The sequence below is a fragment of the Carya illinoinensis genome, chromosome 5 (assembly GCF_018687715.1).
Source record: "Carya illinoinensis cultivar Pawnee chromosome 5, C.illinoinensisPawnee_v1, whole genome shotgun sequence".
Lineage (NCBI taxonomy): Eukaryota > Viridiplantae > Streptophyta > Magnoliopsida > Fagales > Juglandaceae > Carya > Carya illinoinensis.
In genome coordinates, this window is record NC_056756.1 from 7,481,219 (window position 1) to 7,496,923 (window position 15,705).

The 15,705-nt window shown below is 38.6% G+C and overlaps 3 protein-coding genes across 3 annotated transcripts; 2 read left to right on the forward strand and 1 right to left on the reverse strand.

Moving 5' to 3' along the window:
- Window positions 1-308: 308 nt before the first annotated feature.
- Window positions 309-2,293, forward strand: LOC122309576 (probable jasmonic acid carboxyl methyltransferase 2). The gene is made up of 4 exons (XM_043123092.1): window positions 309-408; window positions 511-918; window positions 1,254-1,529; window positions 1,670-2,293. The coding sequence occupies exons 1-4, from the start codon at window positions 334-336 to the stop codon at window positions 2,036-2,038; spliced, it is 1,128 nt and encodes a 375-aa protein (XP_042979026.1). The 5' UTR covers window positions 309-333; the 3' UTR covers window positions 2,039-2,293.
- A 961-nt stretch (window positions 2,294-3,254) lies between these two features.
- Window positions 3,255-8,823, reverse strand: LOC122310035. The gene is made up of 3 exons (XM_043123920.1): window positions 7,441-8,823; window positions 3,902-7,072; window positions 3,255-3,800 (listed from the first exon to the last, which is right to left on the reverse strand). The coding sequence occupies exons 1-3, from the start codon at window positions 8,821-8,823 to the stop codon at window positions 3,255-3,257; spliced, it is 5,100 nt and encodes a 1,699-aa protein (XP_042979854.1).
- A 3,350-nt stretch (window positions 8,824-12,173) lies between these two features.
- Window positions 12,174-15,055, forward strand: LOC122311244 (AAA-ATPase At3g50940-like). The gene is made up of 2 exons (XM_043125711.1): window positions 12,174-13,403; window positions 14,396-15,055. The coding sequence occupies exons 1-2, from the start codon at window positions 12,189-12,191 to the stop codon at window positions 14,846-14,848; spliced, it is 1,668 nt and encodes a 555-aa protein (XP_042981645.1). The 5' UTR covers window positions 12,174-12,188; the 3' UTR covers window positions 14,849-15,055.
- The last annotated feature ends 650 nt before the right edge of the window (window positions 15,056-15,705 follow it).

The following is a 15,705-nucleotide window of genomic DNA, read 5'->3' on the forward strand; positions in this document are numbered from 1 at the left end:
TTTAACTTTCATTTAAAATTATCTCATCTCACTTCATTATCTAAACAACCTCTAAGAGAACCAAACAAAGTTGGATAGATTGATAAGCACTCTCTAAAAAAATATATTTGTAATCATGAATTGGATAACCATAGTATATAATCGCTTTGTAAAAAATTAATAAAATATGTGATCCACATTTAAAAAAAATTAATTTTTTAATAATAAATCTCGTTTCTTTTCAAAACAATTACATAGCGTTTACGCACTTCACAAATATATATAAAATTATACATTAGATATACCTTAACTATTTATATTCAAACCAAGGTAACCAATCCACACAGACTAGAGATGGAAGTGAATCAAATTCTCAGCATGAATGGAGGAGACGGAGAAACAAGCTATGCCAAAAACTCTTTAATTCAGGTATTATCTCTCTTACTCATGACCGATATAGTCACAATTTGCAATGTTTTTAGTCATCCATTTCGTTCGAAAAACTATTGAACCACTTGATTTTTCTTCCAGAAATGGGTGATGCTCAAGGCAAAGCCAATATTAGAAGAAAGCGTATTACGGCTCTCTCTAAGCAGATTCCCCGAGTGTGTAAAACTAGCAGATTTTGGATGTTCATCAGGACCCAACACGCTGTTGTTGGTTTGGGAGATTCTGGACATCATCCATGCAACATGCCAACGGGTTAATCGCAAGGCACCCATGTTCCAAGTGTTTCTTAATGATCTTCCAGGAAATGATTTCAATACCATATTCAGGTCTTTGCCGAGTTTTTATGAGAAACTAAAGAAAGAGAGGGGAAGTGAGTTTGAGCGCGCTTTTTTCATCGCAGGAATGCCTGGAACTTTCTATGGGAGGCTCTTTCCTGACTGTTTTCTTCATTTTGTTTACTCTTCTTTCAGTCTTCATTGGCGTTCCCAGGTTAGCAGTTATGACCTTCACTGTTTCCTTTTGGTGGCCGTAGGATAATCATATGAGAAGGATATATAACACATCTCTCTCATCACTGGAAAGAAAAAAAAAAAAAAAAAAAAAAGAGCATGCTTGGTGGCATTATGGAGATGCTTTTGGTACTGTTTTTCTTCTAAGAAGGCATCACGTCACTAATACTAGTCCAATCTACTTATTCAAATTTTGTTAAAGAAAAACAATTTCGCATTACTCAAATGGCAGCAGATCTTTAAAGCATACATAAGCATGGAATTGCTTCCTATAAATATTCACCTGATCAAACATGTTGAAAATTGTATTTGCAGGTCCCTGAAGGGCTTGTAGGGGAATCAGGGGTTCCATTAAACAAGGGTAATATTCACATAGCAAAGACAAGCTCCCATAATGTGCTTAAAGCCTACTCGGATCTTTTTGAGAAAGACTTCACATTATTTTTAAGATCACGTTCGCAAGAGATGGTCCCTGGTGGTCACATGCTCCTTGTGATGATGGGAAGTACCAGGAAAGCTGATTCTTCTAGCAACCAAAGCTGCTCCATCTGGGAGTTATTAGGAATCACTCTAAATGACATGGTCCTAGAGGTACAGTACAATTATTTTCTTCTTTTTCTTTGCTGATTTAGTTGCATTAAGGGCAGGCAAACACAAGACTTTTTAATGCAAACAAAAGGGTTGTTTTTCACTCGTGTATTTCTTATTATAAGCGGGATTAATCCATGCAGGGAAAAGTTGAAGAGGCGAAATTGGACAGGTTCAATCTGCCATTTTATGCACCTACTATTGAGGAAGCCAAGGCCGTGATCCAAACAGAAGGAACCTTTAACATTCATCGATTTGAAACATTTGAAGCGGACTGGGATTGTAACATGGATGACATGAGTAACAAAGGGTTTAGTTTTGAAAAACCCGGTAGAGGCAAGTATGTGGCCATGAGTATAAGGGTGGTTGCAGAATCGATGCTGGTGGGTCATTTTGGAGAAGGGATCATGGATGACTTGTTTGAAAGATTTTCCAATAAGATAGAAGAATATTTGGAGGATGAGGAAGGCAAGTACTCGTTTATCACCATTTCCATGACCAAGAATGTTTAATATTTCTGATCACACTTCTCAACACCAGAATTAAGTTCTGCATTATATTCCAGTACGCATTCATGGAAACAATTCAGGTTTTGCGTGCCCATAGTCTGAATTTATGATCAGTATGATGTACTTTTCCTACCAAATAAAAAGAAAAGGAAGAAATTCCTATGTACGAATGTGTGGTGTTGTGGACTGTGGAGAGTAGTATGGTTTGATTCCTAATTCCCTCTATATATATAATATATATCACCTTCATGCTCCAAATGGACGGTTGGACGCTGCCAGCTAAGTGATCCCTTACGCCTGGTTTGCCTGCAATTAATTTCTTTTTACACGCCTATCACATATAAAGTGGAGAGGAGTGTCATCAAATTCACTCACGAAAAGCCACACGTCTTGTAACTTTATACTAATTCTCGGCAGATTAATACTTGTAATCAAGCTAAAAAAGGTGTTTTGATAGATAGGTTTTGTTTTTGGTGATATAAAGAACCATAATACTGGTCACGAGGTTCTCGCGGGTCCACATATATACCCATGAGTTCTCGTGACTAAAATATTAGAAGATGTGAGTTGAGACAGATAAAATATATATATATATATATGGAAAACTAAAATATTAGATGAGAAATCTAATCTTAATAAGATATGTTAAGTTTAATAACTTTAAATCAATTTAATTTATTAAAGATATGAACAATGTAGTGTGAACATTGTAGTTAGACAACAGGCTATTGGTTGATTTAAAAGTTAATCTCTAGCTTGACTTTTTTTTTTTTTGGATGGAAATATGTTTTATTGCATTCATTCATAAACGAAGTTACAACTGTGACTTATTAATACAGGAAAACCATACTATAAGTTAACTAACGCAGCTGCTTAGAAGCTTGCCCGTCAACAAATTTCTTTGTGACGGACATTGTCTAAACTTCTACACCTTTTTTTTTTAAAAGAGCCGGTAGCCACATGTCCATTAGTGGCTCCGTCCCAAGTTTATTAAAAAATCCTCACTTATGGCAGAGGGAAACCGTGGTTACAGAACCAGCCTCTGGATTAACAAATGAAGAAAAACAAAGACCTCCCAAAAGCAACCCAAAAAAAAAAAAAAACCACAAACCAATCTAAACAAGCCTATAACAAAACAACGTCTAAACATGCCTAACAAAAAACTACACATGCCTAAAAACCAACACACCACCAAACAAAAAAACAAAAACAAACTCAGCTAGAAGCGAAAAGAAGGAAGGCCCAGAGAATCAGTCCGAACAATGCCTTTCAAGAGATGAGGGCCTCTTTGAATGTTATCATAAATTTCCGTCCTCCCTCTTTCTCCTTCACGAGCTAAAAAATCCGCCGCAAAATTTGCTTCCCTGAATTGGTGTTCAACCATATAAGTCATTCCCCTCAATTCCTCACATAACTCATCCCAAAAATCCCAGAGATACCACAGCGTGCACTTCCTTGTACGAATCCAATCGACGACAATTTTAGAGTCACTTTCAATAATAATATTATTCATATGAAGCCGTTTACAAAGCCGAACTCCTTCCACAATGGCCTTTAATTCCGCACTATTATTGGTACCACGTCCGTAATACGTAGAGAAAGCCCCTTTCACGAGTCCATGACTATCCCTTATGATGCCACCACCTCCTGTATTACCGGGATTGCCTCGACAACTCCCATCACAATTAAGTTTAAACCAGCCCTCGGGAGGCCTAGACCATTTAACAATTCTTCCAGGTCTAGAATTTATATTCTGACATTGTAACTGAAAATTTTCAAAAACGGCTCTATCATGTTCTGAGAAATTTCGGCTGAGCAAAGAGTGTCACCTAGCAATTTAATCCAAACACGAATAGCTCGCCAAACCTGATCCGCATTTTCAGTTTTCCCCTCCATTCTCGCTTTACATCTTCTTTTCCAAAGACACCACGTAATTAAACAAGGAATTAAACCAATCAACGTTCCCTTGATGGAAGACTTCTTGGCATAATTAAACCAATGCAACACTCTGGATTTCCAAGACCAATGATTTGTCGAAGGGATCCCCATTTCTGTGCTAGCAACCACCCAAACCTGAGTCGCAACCTCTCCCCAGGAGAAAATATGGTCTATGCTTTCTGTTTGACGCCTCAAACAACAATCACAAGCCGAAGCTAACGATACCCCTTTATGCTGAATACGATCATCCACTGCCAAAGAATTAAACCAGCTCCTCCACATACACATAGATATCCGTGTAGGTAAACAATTATGCCAAAACCACCCATGAACCGGTAATAACTGCCCTTTACTCCGAGACACCTCCCAAGCTGTAGAAGTAGAGAAATTACCATTAGAAGAAGGCATCCATACCATTTTATCCACGCCCCTTTTCCCAACCGGAACATGTAAAATAATATCTGTCACAGTATCAACATCAACTAATTCCCTTAACAAATCCGTGTTCCAAGAATTATTAGTCCAACAATCACTAATATGTAATTTCAAATTAGCAATATCATGAGCTCTAGCAGAGAGCAAACCTGAAGATAACCATCTGTCAAACCAAAAAGAAGCGTTACCACCCCTTACCAAAACCTTCACATTATCCACAACTTCTGGTAATACGGAAATAATAGATTTCCAAAAACGGGAATCCGTGGGTCTCTTATTTTGTGCTAAAACATGAGCATTGCGAGAATACTTGGCTCTGAAAAAGTCAGTCCACAAATTATTAGTAGCAATAAGACGGAAAGCAAATTTCATATGAAGCGACTTTTGCACCTCTTTAAAATCCCGAATACTCAAACCACCTTCCTTTGTAGGCTTGCACACCTTCTTCCAAGACATCCAGTGTAATTTTCGTTTATTCACCGTCTCCCCCCATAAAAAATTAGCAAGAAGAGAATTTATACAGGAAAGAATAGAAACCGGAACATTCATTACTGACATCAGATGGATAGGCATGCTAGACAAAACATGTTTAACAAGAATCAACCTGCCACCTTGTGAGAGGAGTCGGAATTTCCATCCAGCTATTTTCTTTCTCACTTTTTCCACAAGATACTCAAAAATTCTGGTTGTCGATCTACCCGAGTTCAAAGGGGCCCCCAAATACGTGACCGGAAAATTACCTTCCCTGAAACCAGTGATTCTGATCAAACTACGCTTCCGATTTGATGCAATCTTCTTAGAAGCAAATAACGCTGATTTCTCCTTATTAATTTTCTGCCCCGACCATTTTTCATATAACTCAAGCACATGCATAAGATTTTTAATCGAACATTTCCCTCCATTAACAAAAATAAGGACGTCATCAGCATAGAAAAGGTGTGAAACCAAAGGAGCACCAATAGGATGATGATATTTACCAATCCTATCTTCCTCAAAATTTTTCCTCAGCAGTCTAGTTAAGATCTCCTCCATGACAATAAATAAATAAGGGGATAGGGGATCTCCTTGACGTAAACCCCTTGAAGAGTTAAAGAAACCTTTCAAAGTTCCATTCATCAAAATAGAAAACCAAGGAGACTTTATACAATTACCAATTAACCTGCAAAACCTCTCAGAAAAACCAAAGGCCCTGAAAACCTTTAATAAGAAATCCCAATTCACCCTATCATAAGCCTTAGCCATATCAATTTTCAACATCACATTTCCACCAACAGTTTTTTTATTCAAAGAATGAACCATTTCCTGTGCCAATGTAATATTTTCAAAGATACTACGTCCTGGAACAAAAGCACCTTGTTCATGCGACACCACTTTATCAATAATGCCTGTCAATCTATTAACAATGATCTTGGAAAAAATCTTATACACTACAGAACAAAGACTTATGGGACGAAATTTATCAAAGCTCGTCGGTTCAGGTACTTTTGGTATCAAAACAATAAAAGAGGAAGAGTAAAACCTGGGTAAAGGAGTACCTCTGAAAAAATCTCTGGCCGTAGCGATGACATCCTCCTTCACAATATCCCAACAAACCATATAGAACTCAGACCCAAAACCATCAGGACCTGGACTACTATTTTTTGGAATAGAGAAAATGGCTTGTTTAACCTCCATCTCAGTCGGCTCCGCACAAAGCATCTCGTTATCGTTTTCTGAGACTTTTTCATCAACTAGCTCGCCCAAAGCACAACTCTCAACTTCTGAATTTTCATTTAAGAAGTTCCGAAAGTAACTCTCAGCACCCGAATGAACTGCTTCGGCACTCTCCAAAACCCTTCCGTCTGAAAGCACCATTCTCTTGATCATGCCCTTTAGACGACGTTGCTTAATAACGGCATGAAAAAAAGCAGAGTTTTTGTCACCATCATTCAGCCATTTTTTCTTAGCAAGTTGACCCAGATGAGAGGCTTCCCTCTTCTCCCATAAATCCAGTTCTATTTTAGTTGCTAAAAAATCATCCTCTAGCTCCTCGGAAAAATCAAGTTGAAGCTTCTCCTCTAAAATATCCATTCTCTCCTCAAGAGTTCTAATATTCCCTTCCACTCTTCCAAAAACCGTTTTATTCCAAGCTCTTAAAGCAACCTTCGTACGTTTCAAACGGGTCGCAAGTTTCATCATGCCTTGTACCTCATCCGGTCTGTTCCACACTTCCTTCACAAAGTTCAAAAAATCAGCATGCAAACACCACATATTCATGAAACGGAAAGGAGATGGACCATATGCAGTAAACGGTATCTCTGAAGAAACTACCATCGGGCAATGATCTGAAGATTTACGACTAAGATAATTCACTTTCGCAAACTGAAACCGAGTTAAAAAATTATTATTAATGAGCACTCTGTCAAGCTTCGCCCAACTCCGTGAAGTCCTAGCATGCCCATTACACCAAGACAGCCGTTGTCCCGAACACGTTAACTCAAATAGACCACACATGTCAATAAAATCATTAAACTCATTCATGGAAGGTAGAGATCGAGGATTACCACCAATTCTCTCAGAATCCGTTCTAATTGTGTTGAAATCACCTATTACGATCCAAGGCTGATCAGTCACCTGCAACCCCTCAAGTTCTTGCCAAAGAGCCCGTCTCTCCACATAAGAACACTTAGCATAAACAAAAGAAATCAGAGTTTTATGTCCATCGATCACCAACCACCCAGAAATGGATTGATTCAAGCACACTACTGTTTCAAAAATGTTTGGATCATTCCAAAACACCCATAACTTTCCCCCTTGCAATTCATTCGAAATATGGTAATGATAATTCAAGTTAAGATAATTCCCCAACTCATTCATACGTTCAGCTTTAATAAAAGGTTCCGCAACTGCAAACAAACTCGCCTTAAACTTATTGAGCAACTTTTTTAGACGTCCTCTAGAACTGCCCAGCCCTCTTATATTCCAAAAGAAAATATTGTCACTCATAAATTTAATTTTTGAGCACAAGTATGCACCCGCTGTGACTTTCTTACCGATTTTTCCTCATAAGCTTCTGATTTTGAAACTTTTGCAGCAGTGGATTGTCTCTCCCCATCTGTATCATACAGTTTTTCTTTCCCCAACAAAACAGTAATTTCTCCTTCCTCTCGCTCCGAAGAATAACCTTCCATAACTGCTCGTTGTGGACTTCCATTGCCTGTACGTTCGTTAGATTCTTTCTCAGCCAGCACCGTAATCTGCATTTTATCTGCTTGTGCACTCTGTTGCAGCTCAGGTTCATCATCATGCCAAACTTCTTCACATTCTTCATCACTATTGTTAGAGTATCTCGGTATAGCAGCTTGCACAAGTTGACCACACTCTGTTTCTGCAACCTGTTTTCCTTCTCTCGGCTGAATCATGTCATCGCTTTTTATCAAGTCCGGTTGTGAAATTGTCCCCACTTCATCTACATTTTTTTCGGAAACCATCTCTATAGGACTGGTCACATTTAAAACACCCATGTCATGAGCAGCAGAAGCATTTGCCATATTATCATTCGGATTGCCATTAACAGCCCCTGTATCCAATATTTTCTCCCCCATAACAGTTCCAGTTTTATCCTCCATCGGCTCCTTAATGCCCTTTTGTTGCCAGATTTTTTTCCCTTTAACTTTTCCTTCAATTTTTCTCTTCTCACCCACCCTACAAACAACAGAAGTGTGCCCTTGTCTAAAACATTTTGAGCAATAAAAACCAGATCTTTCATATTTGGCCTCCTGCCAAATGCAGTTTGTAGGAGAAACTACCATCGGAAATCCCTTTACCGGTTCCATCGTTAGATCAACTTCAACACAGATGCGAGCCCCAGAAGCACGAGTACGATTCAAGGTTGCATTGTCCGTTCCAAGATACCGACCAAACCTTGTAGCTATTATCTGTAAAAAATCAATCCGGTATAAATGCATCGGTAGACCAGGCAGAAAAATCCATTGGGGTGCCAAGGGGGATTCCTTTTGCAAATCAAAGTCTTTAGTCCATTTAAATAGCCGAAAAGGGAGGCCTTCCATTGTTGTTCCTTCACGTGCCCAACCATGCACGAAGTCTCTTTCATTTTTCATATGAATCAACACATGAAATTCGTCCATAAAACTTATAGTTGGAACTTCGGACAGCCCCCAGGTTTTCACCACCGTGAGTCTTATTTTGTCAATGGAAGGACGTGATTTCATCAACTTCATCACCAGAGCATACCTGAAATCATCTGCCGCTTTTGTCATCTCCAACTCTGAGAAAACAAAGCCCATCTCACCATCGATATCAACCGGAAAACGCATGGGAAGTTTGAACGTAGGATGCTCTGTTTTTTTGTTCACAACTTGAGCGTACGATTTCAGCACATCAGAACCAGCAGGCCCCGCCGACGGAGAAGCCATCGGAGGGGAGAAAACCGCCTTCAAGAGGCAACCCTAGCTTGCGAAGCCAGCCAGAATAAGCAAGAAAAGGAAATCCCTGAAAATCCGGAGTTTCCAAAACCAGAAAAAATAACGCCTCAAAAATGCTCCAAAATCGCCTCACGTACGCTCCAAAGCCTCTCCTGCCTTACTCCACCTCGAATCAGTGATGGGTTTCCCGAAGGGTGGAAATGGGCTTAGTCTCAACAGTGGTGAGACTTTTGGACAGAGAGGTAGGGGTCTCAAGTAGTGCCATGAACAATGGGCTCAAGCTGGGCTACAACTGATGCAGCGGTAGCAAGGAGACAATTTATAGAGGAACAAAATGATGCCAATAGAAAACCATGGAAGCTTGGGTTGGGGAGAAAGGGAGGTGGCAGTAGATGGATGAATGGTTTTGCCCGTCTCACAGGGTGATGAAGGGGTGGCGACAAGTCTAAACTTCTACACCTTATCTCCTGACAGCAGTCAAAAGAGAAAGTGCTTTGTCAAAACAGAGCTAAAACAATCTTTCTTCCAAAGAAGAGAGGTACACTCATGCTACATTCTCCCAAGGAGGAGGAGTACAATCACACTCTCTCCTCTCAAGAAGGAAGAGTACTAACGCCTACCTTCCTCCAAAAGAGGAGTAGGATAAACATCCACCTTCCTCCAAAAGAGGAGTGGGACACTAGCCTATTTTTATTATTTATAAAAAAATTAAAACAGACTAATAATCACAAATACATAAAATAAAATTGATAATGGGCTGTAAAGTAAATGGGCCCAGCCTGAGCTAAAGGCCCAGCTTGTATGCACATGGGGGCCCAGCCCATTAGGATTTCATCTCATCACTCTGCAGCCGCCGCCCATCTTCATCCCTTCTATCCTCTGCATCTTCCCCCGCCCGACTCTTGCCCAACCTTGCAATGCTCTCATCAAAGAAGGTTTTGAGGACAGCCCACGCCACATCCTTCACGCTGCACCCTAAGATCCTTCCGCTCAGTCGCACCCCGGCGGTACCTCCCACACGTTCTAGCTAGGGGTGTCAAATCGTGTTAACGGGTCGTGTTCGTGTCGTGTCGAGACATGTGTGTTACAGTTAATAGGTCAACCCGAACGCGACCCGTTAAGGGTTTCGTATCAAAATTCTAAACCCTAACACGACCCATTAAGATAACGGGTTGACACGACATGACCCGTTATGACCCGTTAATGGATTTTAAGAAAAGGTTAACATGACATGACACGACACGTTATGACCCATTTAACCTGTATAGACACGAACATGACCCATTAACCCGTTTAACCTGATTAATTTTATATAAATATTAAAATCACAATGTCTCTACAAAAATATAAAACTAACTACAACTACAAATTACAATCCAAATAATAAATATATCAAAATTAAAGTCCCAACAAAATAACAAACTAATAGTGTTGTAGTGCATAATTAGAACACCTACGGTCCTACACAAGTCCAACTATTCTTGTTACATTACATCCAAGGGTACCAAATATGTCAAACACACATTGCAAATATTAATATTACAATTCCAAATAAAATGATACACACACCAATCTAAATAAAATTTACTATTTTACATATATTAGTAAATTTAAATTCATTTCCTTTAAATTTGCAATTGAATTTTAATTTAAGGTTGAAAACTTGAAAAAGGAAAAAAAAAATCAATTTAAGTTTAACGGGTCAAACGGGTCAAAACGGGTTAACCCGTTAGTGACCCCTTAAGCAATTGTGTCTTAATGGGTCAACCCGTTTTGACCCGAACCCGATAAGACTAAACTCAAACTCGCTTTTATCGTGTCGTGTTCGTGTTGGGTTAACTAGTCGTGTCACAAATTGCCACCCGTAGTTCCAGCAGCACCAACATCCACTCCAGCAGCTCTTTGCACTCCACAGCCAACCCACGCTGCCCCCTGTTATAATCCAAAAAACAAAGTAGCTGCAAAAACGTCCGCAAGAGCCACCGCCAGGCCACTCACCCCAAAAGACCCGAGGTCAAACCTCTGACCACCGAATCCTCTCTGCCAGGTCAGCCCATGCTTCCGCACCACTCAACGACAACATGTCGCCATATACGACCGGAGAGAGGGGTATTGGGGTGAGCTGAGGGCAAGGCCTTGGTGTAAGAGTCACGGCGATATAGCTCCCCCCCTTCAGACCTTCACCGAGAGCTTATCCAAAAATTAAAAAACAAGAGTTTAAATCGAATCTAAAACAAATCTAAATTAACAGCCACCAAAAAAGAAAAAATAGGGAGGATGGAGCCGAAGCCTCATTCCCCCTTACCCCGCAAACTGGTTCTGTTTTGACTTGATTTCTAGAGAGAAATCGGAGGTTCTCTCTCTAAACTGATATTGTTTCTCTTCTCAGCCAATCTCTAGCTTGACTTTGAGAGACCCTGCAAGAGGCAAAAGTTCATTTCTCTTTGCAATTTCCACCAAACACATTCCTAAAGTCGCATATGTAAGGGAGTTAAAAAAAAAATCGTTTAAACTAGATTGGATCAGATTGAACTAGTGAATTTAGTCCAGTTTGTAAGCAGTTCGGTGCAGTATCAGTTTTGAAAAATAAAAAATCGATCCTAAATTGGTACAGTACGAATTTTCATATTTTGAAAACTAGTTTAAACCAAACTGAACCGCAATATATATAATTTTTTATATTATATTATATATTATATGTTAAATTTTTAATTAATATAACATGAAATTTTAATCTATTAATATTATAACATAAAATTAATATAACGTAAAATTAATCTTATAATTTTAATATAACATTTGATATAACATATAAATTTTAATTTTAAACATAAACATTGATATCAAGTTATTAATATAAATTTACTTTTGATATATATATATGTAATAGATTTTTGACATAATAAATTATAATATAAATTTTTTATAAATACATTTTTACACATTTGATTATATATACTCATATAAAAAGTCTAGAACTTATATAAACTATAATTAAATTCTATACTATTTAATATGTGTTAATTATTATAGAATAATTTTATACTATAATATAAATAGAATAAGAGTTTAGTATATATAAAACTAAACCGGATAAATCGAAAAATCAGAAATTCCAATTTTAATAATATATGGATTCTTAAATTTTTAAAATCGAACTGTATATTTAACAGTTCGATTTTAAAAATATAAATATACAAAACCGGATTCAGACCGGTTAAACCCATTCGCAGATGTTATTTTCCAAGCATCTGCCAACTCAGAGTCAACGTCTTTTACCCTGTGTTTTGAATTTTTTTACATTACTGAGCCCCACAGGAATCATCACCCAGGCTTACTGATTGGATAAAACATGCATGACCATTGACCAAGAAGAAGACCGTGTCCTTCTGTGCATTCAGCCATCCTCCTTGTTCACGCCCACTACAACCCGCCCTCTCCTCCAAACACCGAAAGTTCCGCCATTACAGCCCATCTCTTCCACAACACCATCCTCTGGTACAAACCCACCAAAACCCAGAATTACAAAAACCATGTTCCTCCAAAACCTCCAAGTCCCCTCCACCAAAACTTTGATCTCCGCGGCGGCATCGGCCGCCGCCACGGCCGTCCTCCTTCGCTCTATCGCCCGCGACTACCTTCCCCGTGAGCTCCAAATCTACTTCCAACTCAAGTTTCGCACCCTCTTCACCGCATTCTCCTCACAACTCACCCTGATTATCGACGAGTTCGAAGGCCTCAATCACAACCATCTCTTCGAAGCTGCCACGGTCTATCTTAGACCTACCATATCTCCCAACACGAAACGGTTCAGGGTCACTTTGCCCGTGAAGGAGACCAAGATTTCGGTCTCAATGGAGAGAAACGAAGAGATTGTTGACGTGTACGAAGGGGTTCAACTCAAATGGAAGATGGTCTGCAAGCAAATCCCATCAAAGTGGATATCAAACCCGGGTTCTGAACTACACCACTCCACCCTCAAGTCAGACCTCCGCTACTTCGAGCTGAGCTTCAACAAGAAGCATAGGGACATGGTTTTCCAAAAATACTTGCCCTTTGTCTTGGAGAAGTCCAAGGAAGTCATTGAAGGGAGAAAGACACTAAAGCTTTTCACTTTGAAATATGATCGGGTTCGGATGGGAGGGAGGAGAGGGGACCCGTGGCAGTCTGTAAATCTTGATCACCCCTCGACATTTGAGACCTTAGCTATGGATATGGATGTTAAGGCAACGATAATGGAGGATCTTGAGCGGTTTGTGAGGAGGAAGGAGTTTTACCGGAAGGTCGGGAAGGCTTGGAAACGAGGGTATTTGTTGTTCGGGCCCCCAGGTACTGGCAAATCAAGCTTGATTGCAGCCATGGCGAATTACCTTAATTTTGATATCTATGACCTGGAGCTGACCGACGTTAAACGTAATTCTGAGCTCAGAAATCTGCTGATCTCAACGGCTAACCGATCGATTCTTGTTGTGGAGGATATCGATTGCACTATTGAATTGCAGGATAGGCTTGCTCGAGCCAGGGCTATGAATCCTCGTCCCCATTTTGATCCCTTTAATAAAGTAGAGCAGGTAACTTTGATTGCTTTTTTATTATTTCTTTTATTTTTCCCTCTTTGCCTGTTGTCTTTGTTAATGATTTATTCGATGATACATGGTAGTTCTGCATATACATACTCCCCATGATCATGTTGAAGATTTTGTTTATAGATACTTTTTGTCCAACAATAATTGCTAGATGCATGTCTGTTTCTGGTAAATATAATTTGGATTTGTGAAGAGGTTACAATGATTTTGGGGGTGATTTATAATGAGGATATCAATGGAGAAAAGATGTCTGTGGGCAAATGTGTTTAATATTTCCATCTTTGCTGGATCACACCGTCCTAATTTCTAAACATCTATTTGAATTGTCTAATTTTCTTCAACCCCTGGTTCAGATTTGTATAGGCTAGAGAACTTCAAACCTCTTACAATTCGATTTACCATCAGAGAAAGCCTTAGTTTAATGCTCTGATTTTGAAATTTATATTTCCTAAATTTTCCGAGTAGATTTGAAGTCCTTCAATTGCTAGAATTACCTTGGACCCGTAAAGAAAATCTGTGTTTTGAACGGGTTTCTCCATTATGAGCTAGACTAGTCAATCTTCTTGTGTGCAGCATGTCTGTCTTCTTGCCCGAAAAGTGGGAAGACCAAATGTTTATTTAGTTTCAACTGGAAATATAGACACACACCTCGGCCAATAAAGCAGTACTAATCATCAAAGTTCAGAGTGAGGAGGAAACAATGAGAACGCCAGTTCCAACCAGAAAGACATGAATGTGGGCCTCTCGGGCTTGGTGATGTCACATAGTCTGATTAGTGGGCTTAAGAACTGGAGTCTCATAAGACTAGTGGCCGAAGAAGAGTAGAATCAATATGTAAGCTTGTGGATTTTCTCAATTCTAGTGGGAGCATTGCAATCATTATCGTGGGTGTGTCTGTGCATGTGTTTTTGTGTGCGCGGTTTCTTCTCAAGATACTGTTGACCCATAACTTGACAATGTATTTTCTTTCTAAATAGGTGACTTTGTCAGGATTTCTGAATTTCATAGATGGACTGTGGTCAAGCTGTGGGGATGAGCGGATAATAGTGTTCACAACCAACCACAAAGATCGGCTGGACTCAGCTTTGTTGCGCCCCGGCCGGATGGATGTACACATCCACTTGTCCTATTGCACCCCAGGCGGATTCAAAACGCTAGCATCAAACTACCTTGGGATTACAGAGCACTCACTTTTCTCAGATGTTGAGAAGCTGATAGAAACAAGTAAGGTAACTCCCGCAGAGATAGGTGAGGAGTTGCTGAAAAGTGAGGAACCTGAAGTTGCACTAAAAGACCTAATCGAGTTCCTTGAAAGAAAGAACGGGGAGAGTAACGAACCAAAAGCTACTAAAAAGGAACAGGGAGCATCAGGAGATGATGGTGTCCAGGAGGCAGAGGGATCAGGTGAAAGCGAGACCGCAAAAGGGTGAGCAAAGCCCCAGGTAAATATAAAGGAAGAGTGAAATGTTGTGGCTTTGAGGAACGGAGTTGAAGGAATAAAGCTGATATCTATGTAAAATAATAACAAAGAGAGAATCGAACCTTTGGCTTGTAATGCACATTGTATGGTTGTGTGGTTGTCACGTCTCATGACATTTAAATTTACCATAAATATGCTTAACTTTACCTTGTCCAAATTACTGCATCTTTCTCCAACGTTAACATAAAAACTTACTCATACCTAATTTAAAACAATAATTTAATCATTTCTCATGCAGCTTTGCTTCATGTTGGTTTACATATAGGGTACAAATACAAATCTAGATTCGGAATAACTTCAGCCTATTAAATTTAAGAATAATGTGAGTTTATAAAAATAAATTTATAAATTGATGCGATTTTAATATATTATATCATATTATAAAATAGTTTATGAATTCATTTTATAAAATCTCTTTATACCTAGGCGAAAGTCTCTTTATGAATATCAAAACACATGGCCCCATAGTCTTACGTAAAATATTATGCTGATCACGTATTTTGATGGTAGTTCTTCCTTACAAATGAGATAAGATAAAAAATTTATAAATAGTAATAAAATAATTTATAAATATTAGTAAAATAGTTTGAGATAAATATTTATTAAATTTTAAAAAATGAAAGTAAAAAAATTAAATAAAAAATATTCTAAAATTATAATATTATTATAATATAATTTTTAAAATAATTTTTATTTAAAATTTTAAAAAATTAAATTATTTTTTATTTGAAAAGTTAAAAAAAAATTGTAATGAAAAAATTATAATGAATAATTTGAAAGTGTTTTGTGTTTAAATGATACTTGAAA